This window comes from Bactrocera oleae, chromosome 4, assembly GCF_042242935.1.
Source record: "Bactrocera oleae isolate idBacOlea1 chromosome 4, idBacOlea1, whole genome shotgun sequence".
Classification (NCBI taxonomy): Eukaryota; Metazoa; Arthropoda; class Insecta; order Diptera; family Tephritidae; genus Bactrocera; species Bactrocera oleae.
In genome coordinates, this window is record NC_091538.1 from 33,658,703 (window position 1) to 33,673,769 (window position 15,067).

At 36.1% G+C, this 15,067-nt stretch overlaps 1 protein-coding gene across 8 annotated transcripts in view; it reads right to left on the reverse strand.

Annotated features, from left to right (window-relative positions):
- The window catches only part of Obsc (Obscurin), a 358,871-nt gene that overhangs the window by 79,459 nt on the left and 264,345 nt on the right, over positions 1-15,067 (reverse strand). For all 8 annotated transcript variants that reach the window (XM_070108137.1, XM_070108138.1, XM_070108141.1 and 5 more), the window contains 2 exons: positions 6,536-6,728; positions 5,454-6,446 (listed from right to left, as the gene is read on the reverse strand). In XM_070108137.1, coding sequence (XP_069964238.1) covers positions 5,454-6,446; positions 6,536-6,728 — 1,186 coding nt within the window. The remainder of the gene's footprint in view (positions 1-5,453; positions 6,447-6,535; positions 6,729-15,067) is intronic.

Sequence of the window (15,067 nt, forward strand, 5' to 3'; positions counted from 1 at the left end):
ATATTTATTATTTTTAAGCTAAACATGTAGATATAATAATATAGATATAATAAATAAAAAATGTTATTCATTGTTCAAAAACGATTTCTTTTCATACTTCTCAATACAGTTGTAATGCATTCTATATAAAACGCGTTCTAAAACAAGTAAGGAAGGGCTAAGTTTGGATGTAACCGAACATTTTATACTCTCGCAAAGTCAAGTAGTATACTCGTTTGAGATTTCTTTGTGGATTGACTGATATTTTCGGTAGAAGGTCAACTATAGGCACTGGGGTCCACATATTTAGTACTTAGGGGCTTGAACAGTTTTGGTTCGCTTTAGACAATTTTTGGCCACAAGGTGGCATACTTTAATCGCATTATTCACGCAAAGTTTTATCCCGATACAGTCATTGTTGCCTGATTTGCATAGTGGAAAGTGAAAGAATCATATGGAATTTAAAATGTTGTTATATGGGAAGTAGGCGTGGTTGTAGTCCGATTTCGCCAATTTTCGCAATATAACATAAAAATATGAAAAGAACGTTATGCACCAAATTTGGTTGAAATCGGTTAAGCAGATCCCAAGATATGGGTTTTCAGCGAAATTTTGAACGCGGTTCCTATAAAGTCATCTCATACCATCCCAGGGATAAAATTTAATGTCTCTGGCGTGTTTAGTGCTTGATTTATCCCGCTTTTAGTAGTTTTTAACAGTACCGTTATATGGGGAGTGGGCGGAGTTGCCACCCGATTTCAACTATTTTCACAAGGTCAATTGAAGTGCTAAAACCATTTTCTTCCAGTGAATTTTGTTATTATAGCATTAGCGGCTTAGGAGATATGCACATTAAACCTATTAGAAGCGGGACCACGCCCACTTTTTAAAAAATTTTTAACTGCAGATGCCCCTCCCTAATGTGATCCTGTGTACCAAATAACAGTCTTGTATCTTATTGCGGAGCTTAGTTATGGTAATTTATTTGTTTTTAATTATTAATGGCGTTTTGTGGGCGTGGCAGTGGTCCGATTACGCACATCTGCAATACTAACCGTCTCACGGTACCAAGAAACATGTCTACCAAGTTTCATAAAGATATCTCAATTTTTACTCAAGTTAGAGCTTGCACGGAAGGACAGACAGTACCCCGGATTTCAACTCGTCTCTTCATCCTGATAATTTATATATATATAACCCTATATCTAACTCGATTAGTTTTAGGTGATACACACAACCGTTAGGTGAACAAAACTATTATACTCTGTAGCAACAGGTTGCGAGAGTATAAAAAAGCGTATACAAAAAGCACAAGAACGATTTCTCATAATTTGAGTAAATTTAGTTTACAACTTGCTCTAATTATTTTCACTGTGAGTGAAAAGTAAATAACTAAGGCAACAGTTCCTACTTCTAATTATTAAAATATATATAAAAGTCTCAAACGAATATACCATTTAACTTTGCGAGAGTATAAAATGTTGCCCTTCCTTACTTGTTATATTATTAAATATAATATTAAGACAATTAAACCTTTATTTTTTATTCTTGACCTCAAATAAACAAAATCAGTATATTTGTATGTTTATTGCACCTTATCTTGATTGTCAAATTTAATGCTTCTGAGTTATTTTGCTGATAAATTATTGCGCAATTAGTAGTTTTCAATATAACCGTTATATGGGGAGTGAGTATGGTTACTATCTGATTTCACCCATTTTGACACCGTCTGAAGCGGCACGGAATATATTCTCCCATAGTAAGTTTGCTTAATATCTTGTTTGTTTCTGGGTGTTACAAACTTCGTGGTAAACTTAATAAACCATAAATAACAAATATATAAAGAAGACGCATTTTAACGCCATGTAACAGCCAAACCTTACAATATTCACGTAAGGAAGGGCTAACTTCGGGCGCACCTGACCCTTTTAAAGCCTTATAATTTGAGGGATCAAAGTCGAAGAAGAATTTTCAGGTGTCAGTAAAACTTTACTTTAAACCATGTTGCATATGAATATAATATTCGATATTAGACGAAATTGCAAATGGATTATATTTGACCAAAAGGCATTAGTTGATATATTGAGTACATGATATGTGGAACATATGGCCGGATATGTGAATTTCTTAACACCAAGATACGATATGACAATTTCTCGAAGGGAATCTAGAAGATTTATAGACTTTAAATTGAAATGAGAAAACATAAATATTCTTTAATAATAGCGATGAAGAAAATGTTCACCAACAAATTGAAAAATTATACTAGAACGCGAGCGCTATAAGTGCGTTCCCGCAGTCCAACAGGAAATGTTTGAACAAAAGACAGACAGTTTTACGAAACAACCGACACAGCGCTAGAAATTTTAAATTCTTTAACAACCCTTGAAGGTAGGCAAGAACCCTATATGCTTGTTAAAGCATTTCGAATCATAGTAATCGACATTTAAAACAAGTACGGAAGGCTTATGTTCTGGTGTAACAAAACATTTTATACTCTCGCAATTTGAAAATATCAAAGGCGGGGAAATACTTTCAGGTGTTCGTAAAACTTTATATTAAACAAGTAAGGAAAGGCTAAGTTCGGGTATAACCGAACATTTTCTGCTCTGGCACCTTGGAAGGAAAAAATACGGGGAAATATTTCAGGTGTTGGCAAAACTTAATATTAAGAAATTTTGCGAATGAATTAAGCATTCATTTTCTATAAAATCGTGAATGGATTATAATAAAATTTGGTGTTTTAGTAAGTTATATTACAGGTCATAGACTCACTGAGTTTCATTACTATATTTTACTTCGCAACGGCGAAAATAATATTAAAATCGGCTTTAAATGAGATAATGTGATATAAACTCAACCAAAGCGGATAAAGTTTATACATTGATGGATGTGGAATATGTTACCCAAATGATTGGAATTCATTATATTGGGGATATGAGATTTAGACCATTATCGGGAAAAATTGGGGATTATTAGTTTCATAATATTTAACATTAAACTTCAGTATATCCAACATTATACACCCAGTTAATTTTGCTAAGATATCTTACATAATGACCGATATATACGGTATAAAGGGAACCGGATGTTTGAAAATCCAGATATTAGTTATTTGGGGGCTTCACCCGATTTTATCCATTTTAGACGTAAAGATACACTATTATTAGAAAAACACGCTAACTCAAATGTATTAATATAACTCACATATTAGTCGAAATAAGCGGTATAAAATCGGCCGGAAGTTCGAAAATCTTTCTTAGGTATATGGGGACTAAGAGAAGTATTGTCTCGATTCAACTCATTTTTGACATACAGACATACTCTTACCCAAAAATGATTATCTTTGAATTCCTATAATCCATCTCACACATTGACCGATATTTTCGGTGAAAAGTCAACAATTGACACTGAGGCCCACAACTGCGGTATCTGCGAGATTGAAAACTTATTATCCGATTTTGACAATTTTTAGACTTGAAATGGCATACTTCAAAGGCACTATTTGTTCAAAGCTTTATACCGATATATTCATTGGTGCTTAACTTGTATACTGCAAAGTAAAAGTATCAAATGGAATTTAAATTTTTTGTTGTATAGAGAGTACGCGTGGTTGTTGTTTTATCTGATATGTTTAGTTAGTGAGTTATCAAACTATTAGTAGTTTCCATCAAAACTGTTATATGGAGAGTAGGCTGGGTTATCCAATGTCACCTATTTTTATATTTGTTGAAAGGATTTGTCCTGTGCAAATTTGGGTGATAAGCTTAAAGGGTGTGGGAGATATATACATTAAACCTATTTAAGGATGAAAACGTCGGACCTTCTTGGAACTTTTCAAGAGCCCATTGAGTGAAGCGATGTCTCTTGGGCAGATCGAGCGGCTTCAGTCTTGTATGTATCTTGGCTGTATTTTGTACGTTTTCAGTTTAAGATCTCAACGTAAAATGCGCCAAGTCGTTCCATTCGTTAGTCCGAGTTGTTGCGAACGGCCAGGATCGACTCTCCACGGTATTCGTGTACACTCTCAGCTACGGCCGCTATATTTTCTGCACTGCATGCTGAACGTGGTCTATTCGGTCGAATATTATCCAATAATGAATGCTCAAAATGACAAGGATACACTGTTATTAAATATTCTTTCTGAATTTCGTTGAGATTTTTTACATATTGACCGATAGATGCGGTATAAAGTCAACCGGAAGGACGAAAGTATACATAAAATAACATATTAGGTATATGAGGGCTAAGAGAAGTATTACCCCATTTTACTTGAGCGCGTTATTTGTGCAAAGTTTTATTCTGATAACGACATCTTTGCTGTTTGATTTGTATACTGTAAATTGAAAGAATAAGATGGAATTTAAGAGTTTGTTATGTGGGAAGTATGCGCATGCCCATTTTTACTGCGTATGATAGGAATATTTAGATAACCTCAGACAACCAATTTAGTTGAGTAGTTCCTGAGATATAGGATTTCACCTGAGGATAAACGGTTCCACTCCCATTGTTCCATTTTAATACCAGCTCCTATAAAGCCCATCCCTACCATCATGCTGGGGAAATTTAACGCTTGTGGCTCTTTTAGTCAATGAGTTGTCGCGCTTTAAGTAGTTTTTAACATAACCGCTATATGGGGAGTGGGTGTTTCATAAAGAAATCTCAATATTTACTCAAGTTATCGCTTACACAAATAGGACGATGGACAGATAGTCACTAGGATTTCAACTTGCCTCTTTATTTTGATCATTTATATATGTATATATAACCCTATATCTATCTCGATTAGTTTCAGGTGTTACAAACAACCGTTAGGTGAAAAAAACTATTTAACTCTGTAGCAATATAACGTGAGAGTATAAAAATACAGGCTTTTAATAAATTATGTCAGGAGACATGATATTACAAGGCCTGAACTTTCCAAAGATAACTGAAATGCTTATTTTTTACTAACCGGGAAGGGATATTATGCTTTGTATATGCCATAGAAAAAGATGCTCATTCTAATTTTTCAACAACTCACAGTTGATCACTAATATGATCAAACCAACTTTCGAACCGCTCAACAGTTTCCGAAACCAATTGGTGTTAGAAGAAGCTGGATGCGGATTTAAACACATAAGGAAGGACTAAGTATGGGTGCGGCGGAACAAAAAATACTCTAGCAATTAAAATAATCAGTTAGTAAACTATTTAATGCAATTTTCATTTTCTTATATACTAAAAAATGGAAACACTTGCAAAACTAACGTAACATTACAGTAACACTCAGCTAATTTCAATAATTTTTCTATATTTATATTTTTGATTAAATATTTAATAGGCAAAATTACAGTTAAATTTTAATATAGTAGTCATTAATAATAAATATTTACTGCATGCATTAAATTTCTTTATAAAATGGAAAATGATTGAATAAGCTGATATATTCGATTAATTTCTGGTAAAGGTAAAAAACATACATATGTACTCACAGTTCATTAACTATGTCCAGCCGACCTTGAGTAATATCTGTGCCCTCTCTATTTTTTGCGATACATTTATAAACACCATGATCATTAATGGTACAGCCTTTAATGATTAATGTGTGGTGGTCGCCATCGTTAATCAATTCATATTTATCGCCTTCGACAATAGGTTTATCCTGGAAGTACCACGACAATTCTGGATATGGTACGCCTGAAACAGTAACTCCAATTTTTGCATCGGTATTGATTAACTGTTGCTGATCGCATATCTTTTGAGTGAATAGTGGTCTTTTGTAAACTTTCCTTACGTTTAGTTCACAACCAGACGCATCTTCACCAAGAGGATTTGCTAAGAGGCAATTATAGGTACCAGAATGGCTGGATTCAGCGTTATTTATAATTAAACTAACATGTTTGCCATCACAGCTAATTAAAGTGCCATCGTCATTAAGAAGAGTATTACCATCTTTTGTCCAGATAATTTCTGGAGCTGGATTAGCCGTAAATGCTGCGGAGAGTTTAATTTCATCACCTTCATTTGCATTAACATCTCTAATAGATGACAAAAATCGTGGAGGCACTTCCGGCATTGATTCATCTGTTTTCAATGCGACTTGTAATCTCGCTTTAGACAGAGCCGAACCTTTTGCATTTGACGCCACTACTTCATACAAGCCGGAGTCTTTCAAATCAGCCTCTTTTATATGCAAACAATACGTATTGTCCTTTGTTTCTGCAAAAGTATGTCGCCCTTCGTTAGGCAAAATTTCTTGGCCATTATGAAACCATTTGATATCAGGCAGTGGATTGCTTAAAACTTTAACTTGTATTTGTACAGGAAAACCTTCAATACAATTAGTATCATGTAGTTCTCTTATAAACTCTGGTTCTTTTTCCATTGCACATACGGTTACCGTAGAACTTCCTTCTATCTCACCTTCTTTGTTAACTATTAAGCATTTGTATACACCTGCGTCTTCTGGTTGAACATTATCAATGCTACAAGACAAATGCGTATAACCACGTATTTAAGGAAAAACTTCAAAGATGCATATTAAATTTAAACTCATTTAGTCTATAAAACTCACCTTAAACCAATAAGTCCATTTGGATTGTTTATAAAATTTATGCTCGTACTTGGCTGCAAGGCAATTCCATTCTTAATCCATTTAATTTCAGGTGCAGGGAATCCAATTACTCGCGCTTGCAATTTTAATTGCTCTCCAACAGAGACTTTAACATCTTCTAAAGGTTCAACGAATGATGGTTGCTGGGCTTTAGCTGCAATATTTTATAAAATTTATTCGAAATGCTTATATGCATTACTATGCCGTCAAGTATATTCTGATTTTAAAGGCTAGTTCCTTAATTTCTAATGGATATACTTAGTTTTGTCATAAGTTCTGCTTCAAATTCAGGCCGTTAAAAATTAAACTATAATACATTCTTTTAATAAAGTTAATTTCATTTAGGGGACATTCGACAGGTTATGTCCTCCAACTCTGACCGCAACCTGTAGTCTAATGGGTTCAAATCTGAACTTCCAGATTCTGCATCAAATCGCAAATTGATCAAAGCAGTAGATGTTAGCAAGAGAGGTCGTGGAATCCCACTAATAACAAAGAGTCGCTATGAGAGATGATGTGAGTGCTCAATATTCTGTTTCATCAAAATACAATTTTTTATAAGCCACATCCAGGTGTCTTTAAAACGGTTAACACGAAGAATATCGTGAAAAAAAACTACGGTCTCATATTAGCAGACCGCAATATTGCTGAGAAAGTAGGTATTTAAAAAGACTGGTGGATCATATCAAGCATGAAAGAATGGGTAGGAGAAGGCTGATAAGCGCTGCGTTTGCTCACTCCGGACCAAACCCAACCATCAGACCAGTGTTTGACGCACTCTGGACTTCACCTGGCGTATCTGCTTCGAAGAAAGGAAAGGCTGTCCCGTGCCAAAAGTATTAGGCCAATTCGATAGGGTTCTCAACATTAATCCGATTCGATGCAAAAGTGATTGTGACTGTCAATGAAAAATGGATCCATTACGAGAACCCTGAAGGTAAGAAACTATATGTGAAATCTGACCAATCAGACAAATCAACGGCAAAGCCGAATACTTGTGACGCCCATGTAAAGCTCTATATTTTCTGGTATCTGAAGGGCTGTATTATGAGCTTCTAAACCCGGGTGAAACCTTTAATGGGAAACGCTACCGACAAAAACTCATTAGTTTGAGGAGAGCGATTGCTGATGTTTGAAATTTGCGACTGAAAAGCCCATATTTTTCCATGATGACAAAGACTCATGTCGTAAGACCGGTTGAAAGCATTTTGGAAAAGAGCGGCTAGAAAGTTATAACTTCAGTAAGGCAATACTTTGTATTATTCAATGTACTGTACATGGTTTTCTTAAAACAAAAGTTCATATTAAAATAAAACCAAAAAAAATCGCATGAATATTTTATTATTCTAGTAAGCAACGAGGATACTCATTGATATACTCGAATATACATGAATGTGTATCCAGACTTAATATTATAAATGTGAATGTAAGTATGGTTGTTACATTTTCACTGTTAAACAACATAACCAACTACCCTGAAAATTTGTATGCATAATGCTAAAGGTAGTAGAAAGGAGATGATACATAGTTTTTTAAAACAGGAGTATTTTCTACGGATTGAGAAACATCTCTTTTGGCAGATTTGATTGTTTGTAAACAAATTCGAAAATTTGAAATGAAATGTATTAAAATATTTTGTGTTTTGTTCAAAAATTTTAAAATTGATCAAAACAAAAAATGCCAGGAAAGCATAAATCGAATATATCTAGAAGTTCCTCACGGCAATCAATAAAGAAAACGATGAATTGCAGCAAGTGCATCCAGATATGACTTTAACTGAACATATGTATGTATATATAAAAAAACGCTCATTGTAATCGAAAACAAAGTTTTAACAATGGTAGGAAAAAATTTAGATCATTTTGAAATCCAAAGTCTTAGACGAGGCAATAGGGATATTTTTGTTAGTGAAATTTGTCGAAAATTTAACTATGATTTTAGATAACTGCAACATCAAGTCACAAAGTTAATTCCAAAATTACTTAATCAAAATCACATCTTCAATTAAGCCTGAGGATTTTTTAAAAATAGTTGGCCTATCACTATCCGGTATACCGTCACATAAATTGAAAATAAATGCACCAATATTGCTTATAAGTAATCCAGATGCTCCGAGGTTATGTAATGGAGCAAGGCTTCGGATTACAAAATGGGACAATATATTTTTGAAGCCACTATATTCACAGGTGTCAACTTACGTTGTTGATTTACGTGAGTACCTGCCGGCGACGGCCTTACCTCACGGTGCTCCAAAGCACAACGTATCAATACAATGCGTTGATAAGCGCCCCAAATAATACGAGCTATTTGCAAGTATTAATTTGGTTACCAGTGGCAGTGTGTCTGGCCACACACTAATATCTTGGTAAGATTCGAGGCCGACCTAAAACCTCTTCCGTTTTCGGGTATGGAACCCAGTTGCTTTTTGCAACTTCTTTTTAGAACTGAAAAAACAGTTAGGCTGAATTTTCAGTTCTTCCTGCATTTAGGTTTTAACCACAGCCACCGCGAATCTCCCCAAAGGGGCCATAACCCAATGAGCAGATTGGACCGAAGTCCAAGGGCTTTCTGCTCCCCGTGTGGCGAAATGACCACTCAATACCCCCTCACCGTAAGACAATGTCACACTACACCAATTCACATCAACATCACCACACCTACTTACCATACATTCCCATACATTCCACACCTACATACCATACATTCCACATCACTACACCATGCACCAACACGCACACAAACATAACTTAACACCGATCACACCACCATGAAGACATCAGCAGATATATAAGGGACTAAAAGTTTTAAATTTAAATATTTTAATACTTAAAAAATTTTCCGCCAATACCCCTTACGCTTAATTAAGCAGGATTGCGTAAAATATGTGAGCAAAGGTAAAGTCAAACTTAAAGCATAAAATGCAAAATAAATATACATACATATATACAATAAACGAAGTTAAACGAAAAAAAAGAGAAAAAAAAAATATATATACGTACAAAAAGGAGTACTTACATTTACTTCTAACCTATATATAACAATTACATATATAAAATTATATACAGCGTGCATAATTACGTATACATACATATGTATTTTAAATATTAAATATTAATATCGTATATCACATATCGTATTTTTACATTCATATGTATATATTATATACATCATTTATACATGCAATTAAAACCTTACATACAGTGCTTACGGAAAATTGCGCCATTACCTGCTATTGCCAATTTCTCTCTCGCGCTCTTTTACGATTACACATAATTCGCTTTTTAACATTACATTAAGTATACAATCCGCTCCGGTACAACCAATCGGAACATTTCGCGTAAATACGGTTCGGTAAATAAAACGCGGATTATTTAATAAAAATCATACTAAATTATATAAAAAATACAGAATTTTGAACAATATACATACATATTGGTTCAAAATAAATTTATATTTTATATTCAAAAGTCCACTTTGGCATATAGGTATAAAAAAAAATTGATAAAAAAATTTTCAATAAATTGGTAAATAAAATTAAATTTTAAATAAATGCGAACTGGTATCTATAACCACTAAATCCAGGTATTTCAGTTATTTACTTAAAATTAAGAACGCTAATTAACAAAAAAAATTTTTACGGTTATACATATATACTTAAATTCATATTAATTTTGTTCGAAGTGAAAAACTCTATTCACTAAAAAGAGCTTTCGTTCACACATTTATATATACGAAGATATTTCCTGAATTATCCATCCGTCGACACTGAGGAATTGTTAATTTATTTCATACAATTTCTAAATGAGCTCAGACTCGAAAGATTCAAAAACAACACAGTCTCTAAAAGTACCAAAAATGATTTCGGACGAAAAAAGTCCATGTACACCTGCAGAAGCTACACGCTCAAAGCAAGGTGCTACAAATCAAAAAAGGGGTAGAGACATTTCTTACACAAAATTCATTTCGGAAAGTGACAGTTTAATAAGATACGGCACTCGATTCTCATCTTCGCCGATTCAGGACAATTCTGAATCGGTATTAGAAACCAAAAGAGACAATCTTGACAATTTTTGGTCAAGTCTCCAAGCTGCACATGACGCAATTGTAGAATCTGACGACTCAGATCTACCAGAAAATTTCAAATCTTCGGCTTACGCCAAATACGAAAACTGCTTAGATCAGTTCAAAGAAACTAAAGCAATGATTTTCGATCAGCTGAAGCTAATAAAAGCAATTACACATACTCCACATCAGCGAGTAGAGCTGCCACAAGTACAAAGTTATGAGGCAAGTTCAGGCATCCATCTCAAGGTGCCCACATGTGATACAGAAATCTTTCATGGTGGTTATCAGCAATGGCCGTCCTTCCGGACCATGTTTACAGCCGTTTACAGAAACCACCCAAAATTAACAAATGCACAAAAATTGTATCACCTCCGATACAAAACAAAAGGTCAAGCAGGCGTCATAGTCAAACAGTTCGCACTAAATGACGATAATTTCAATCTGGCTTGGGAAGCTCTAAAAGCAAGATACGAAAATGAAAGAATATTGGTCGATAAGCAAGTAACGATACTAATGAACTTGCCTAAAATTCAGAAAGAAACAAGTGATGAATTTATTAGACTACAATCCACTGTTTCTAATTGTTTGTCGGTTTTAACCACACAAAATATTCACACAGACTGCTGGAACCCTATTCTGGTAAATATATGCACCGCGGCATTACCAGAAAAATCATTACTTTTGTGGGAGCAATCGCTCTGATCACGTAAAAAATGCCCAACGTGGCAACAGATGAAAGACTTATTAATAACTTAATACGAAATCGCAGAAAGACGAAAAACAAAAAAATGGTCAGAACGAAAACCGTTCAACTTGACCTAAATAGAAGCTTCCACAAACCCCCAGCCAGTTGTAACAACAATTTAAACAGAAATCAAACGTTCACATCCGAACAGTACAAGCAAATGTCATGCGAACTATGTACAGGGGGCTCAAATCTTGTGAGAGATTCAAAAAATTTAATATTATCGACCGAAACAATTTTATAAAAACAACAAGACTTTGTACAAATTGCCTATCACATGCACATACACTTAAAGAGTGCGAAAGCAAATTTAATTGCGTTTATTGTCATAAACGACATCATTCTATGCTGCATTACAACACATTTTCCCTCACCCCCAAACAGCGCAAATATGAAAAGGGTTTAGTTGCAACAGAAAATCCCGAATTGCGAAATCCCGAAAATTGCCAAGAAGCACCATGCTGCTCAAAGGCAATTAAAACCCAAACGCTACACAGCGAAAATCAAAGTAGAGTACTACTACCCACAGCAGTCGTCTCCATCGAACACCGAGGAGAACTGTTTAAACTTCGGGCCTTAATAGACCAAGGATCACAATGATCTTTCATAGCGTCTAGGGCTTAAAATAGGCTACAACTGCCAACAAAACTACCCAATTTTGAAATCACGGGAATAGGCGGAAGAGTAGTCCAAAACTCAAATAAAATCTGCCCAATTACCTTGATTTCCCCCCAAGCAGATAAGCACATACAAGCAGAAGCTATAGTCTTACCGCAACTTACAAATTTGCTTCCAAGCTATCACATAAATAGCAAGCATTGGCAAAAGGTTTCACACCTAAAGCTAGCAGATCCCAACTGCAACACTCCTGCTCAAATAGATCTTCTATTAGGCAGCGATCTCATACCACAGATAATACTCGAAGGTATTGAGAAAATTTCAAATACACTTCTGGCACAAAACACTATTTTTGGGTAGATCCTAAGTGGGATAGTTTTGGAACTAGTTACCACCATGACCACTCAGGTTGAGGAAATCTCAAACGAATAATTCAATTCACAATTGAAAAAATTTTGGGAGTTAGAAGAACTCCCCCCATATCAATCACAACCGCTGAAGATCAGTATTGTGAAGACTTTTACAAAGCCACAACTACTAGATCAGATAATGGTCGGTACGTCGTACGACTACCACTAAAACAACAATTTCCTAACACAGTCGCCTTAGGTCACTCTCGCACCTCTGCAATACAGCAGTTTTTAAGTATGGGAAAAAACTTATTTAAAAAAGGTGAGCTTGAGCCAGAATACGATGGCGTGTTAGAAGAATACCTCCATTTAGACCACATGGAGGAAGTAAGCCCATGCGAAAAAATCATAAATGGCAAATATTACTCATTTTACTTGCCTCATCACGCAGTAGTAAAGCCAGACAAAAAAACAACTAAGGTAAGAGTTGTCTTTAATGCATCAAGATCCACCAGCTCGGGGAATTCCCTAAATGATATCCTATTTACGGGACCCACGCTCCAACCAGATTTAATGCTACTCATTTTAAATTGGTGTATATTTAAATACGTATTTACTTACGGAGACGTCGAAAGAATGTATAGACAAATAGTAGTACATAAAGACGATCAAGATTTTCAGCGAATTATTTTCCGAAAATTTCCCAATAGTCCACTACGCGACTATAAACTTAAAACAGTTACCTTTGGCGTCAACTGTGCTCCATATTTAGCCATTCGAACACTCCAGAACTGGCAGAAAACACAAAGTCAGAATTTCCTCTGGCAACCAAAGTGTTAAAAACACAAACATATGTAGACGATATCTTGTCTGGAAGTCACAGTCTGCCACAAGCATCCGAGTCACTATCACAAGGGGTAAAAGCCCTCAAAACCGCAGGCTTTCCGTTGAAAAAGATGACGGCGAACCACCCTAATATTTTAAAAAATATACCACATGAAAATTTGTTAGATACTAATTTCCTTAAATTCGAAAAGGAAAGTACAACAAAAACTCTGGGGATCCAATGGAATGCGATATCTGAGCAGTTTTTATACACGACAGAGTCAATATCTGCGTTATCCGCCATAACAAAGCGACAAATTCTATCCTCTGTGGCAAAACTTTTCGACCCCGCAGGATGGCTTTCGCCAATTATGATATAATAAAAGCCAAAATCCTAATACAAGAATTATGGTTAGATTGAACCGACTGGGACGAACAAGTAAAACCACTTCGTTTAGAAAAGTGGTCGCAGTTTGCGAGCAATCCAAATGATATCGCACAGACATAAGTCCCACGAAGGGTAAATTATGCCCCAGAGCACAAAGTCGAACTACACGGCTTCTGTGACGCTTCTGAAAAGGCATATTGCGCAACTGTATATGTTCGCACACAAAGCGACACTGCGACCACATGCCACTTACTAGAAGCAAAAGCAAAAGTGGCTCCTTTAAAAACAATAAGTCTACCGCGACTTGAATTATGTGGAGCGCTACTACTAGCCAAACTCGTGTCCATCGTACAAACGCATTTAAACATGGCTCAATATAAATTATATCTATGGTCCGATGCCGAAATTGTACTAGCCTGGTTAGAAAAACCACTACATGCATGGAAGACGTATATATCCAACCGAACGCCTCAAATACTTGACCTAGTAGGATCAGCCACTTGGCGACATGTAGCCAGTGCTGACAATCCTGCTGATCTAGGTACAAGAGGATGCAAGCCCCTGCATCTTGCCACCACCACCCTCTGGTGGAATGGCCCCCGATGGTTAACAGAATCTCCCGATTCTTGGCCACAATCACCCATGCGCAATATAATTGCCCCAGAAAGTCGAAAATTCGACTCTTTTCACACAACCGTGGATGATACTGACATCCTCGAACGATTTTCATCGTATCCCTGAGCACTCAGGGTAATCGCTTACATGCTCAAGTTCATAGAGCAACTCAAAATTAAACTTAAGGGAGTAACTTCATTACACTCCCAATGCGATACAGTGACGCATCTAGACTTACAAAAAGTAAAGGTCGCTCTTATCGCATCTACGCAAGCGCGCTACTTCAGCCGCGATATATCACTTTTGAGAGAATCAAAACCTATTGACAAGAGAAGTCCCCTCTTAGTTCTAAACCCATTCCTCGACACGAAAGGTCTTCTTCGTGTGAATGGTCGGCTTGCCAATTCAAGCCTAACGTATAACGAACGCCATCCCATAATTGTTCCAGAGAAGTCCCGACTTGCCACACTACTCATCAATTATGTCCACATATTAATGCTTCATGCCGAACATTTTTACATTCCCCGACTTAAGCCCCAAATAAAGAAGTGCATTTTCTTGTGCAAAATCTGTACCACGCACAAGCAAAAGATGAGAACACAGATTATGGCAGCACTTCCCCCGGAACGCTGCAACTTCGCTCTGCCTTTCTCCATCACAGGTGTCGACTTTGCTGGGCCTTTTCAAATAAAGGCGTCCATGTTAAGGTCTCCCACTCTGATGAAAGGCTATGTGGCTGTTTTTGTCTGTTTTACGACAAAAGCAGTGCACCTTGAGCTTTGTACTAATCTGACGAAGGAGGCTTTTCTAGCGGCATTAGCTCGCTTCGTCGGTCGACGCGGCTTTCCATCGAAGATCATGAGCGATAATGGTAAAACATTTATCGG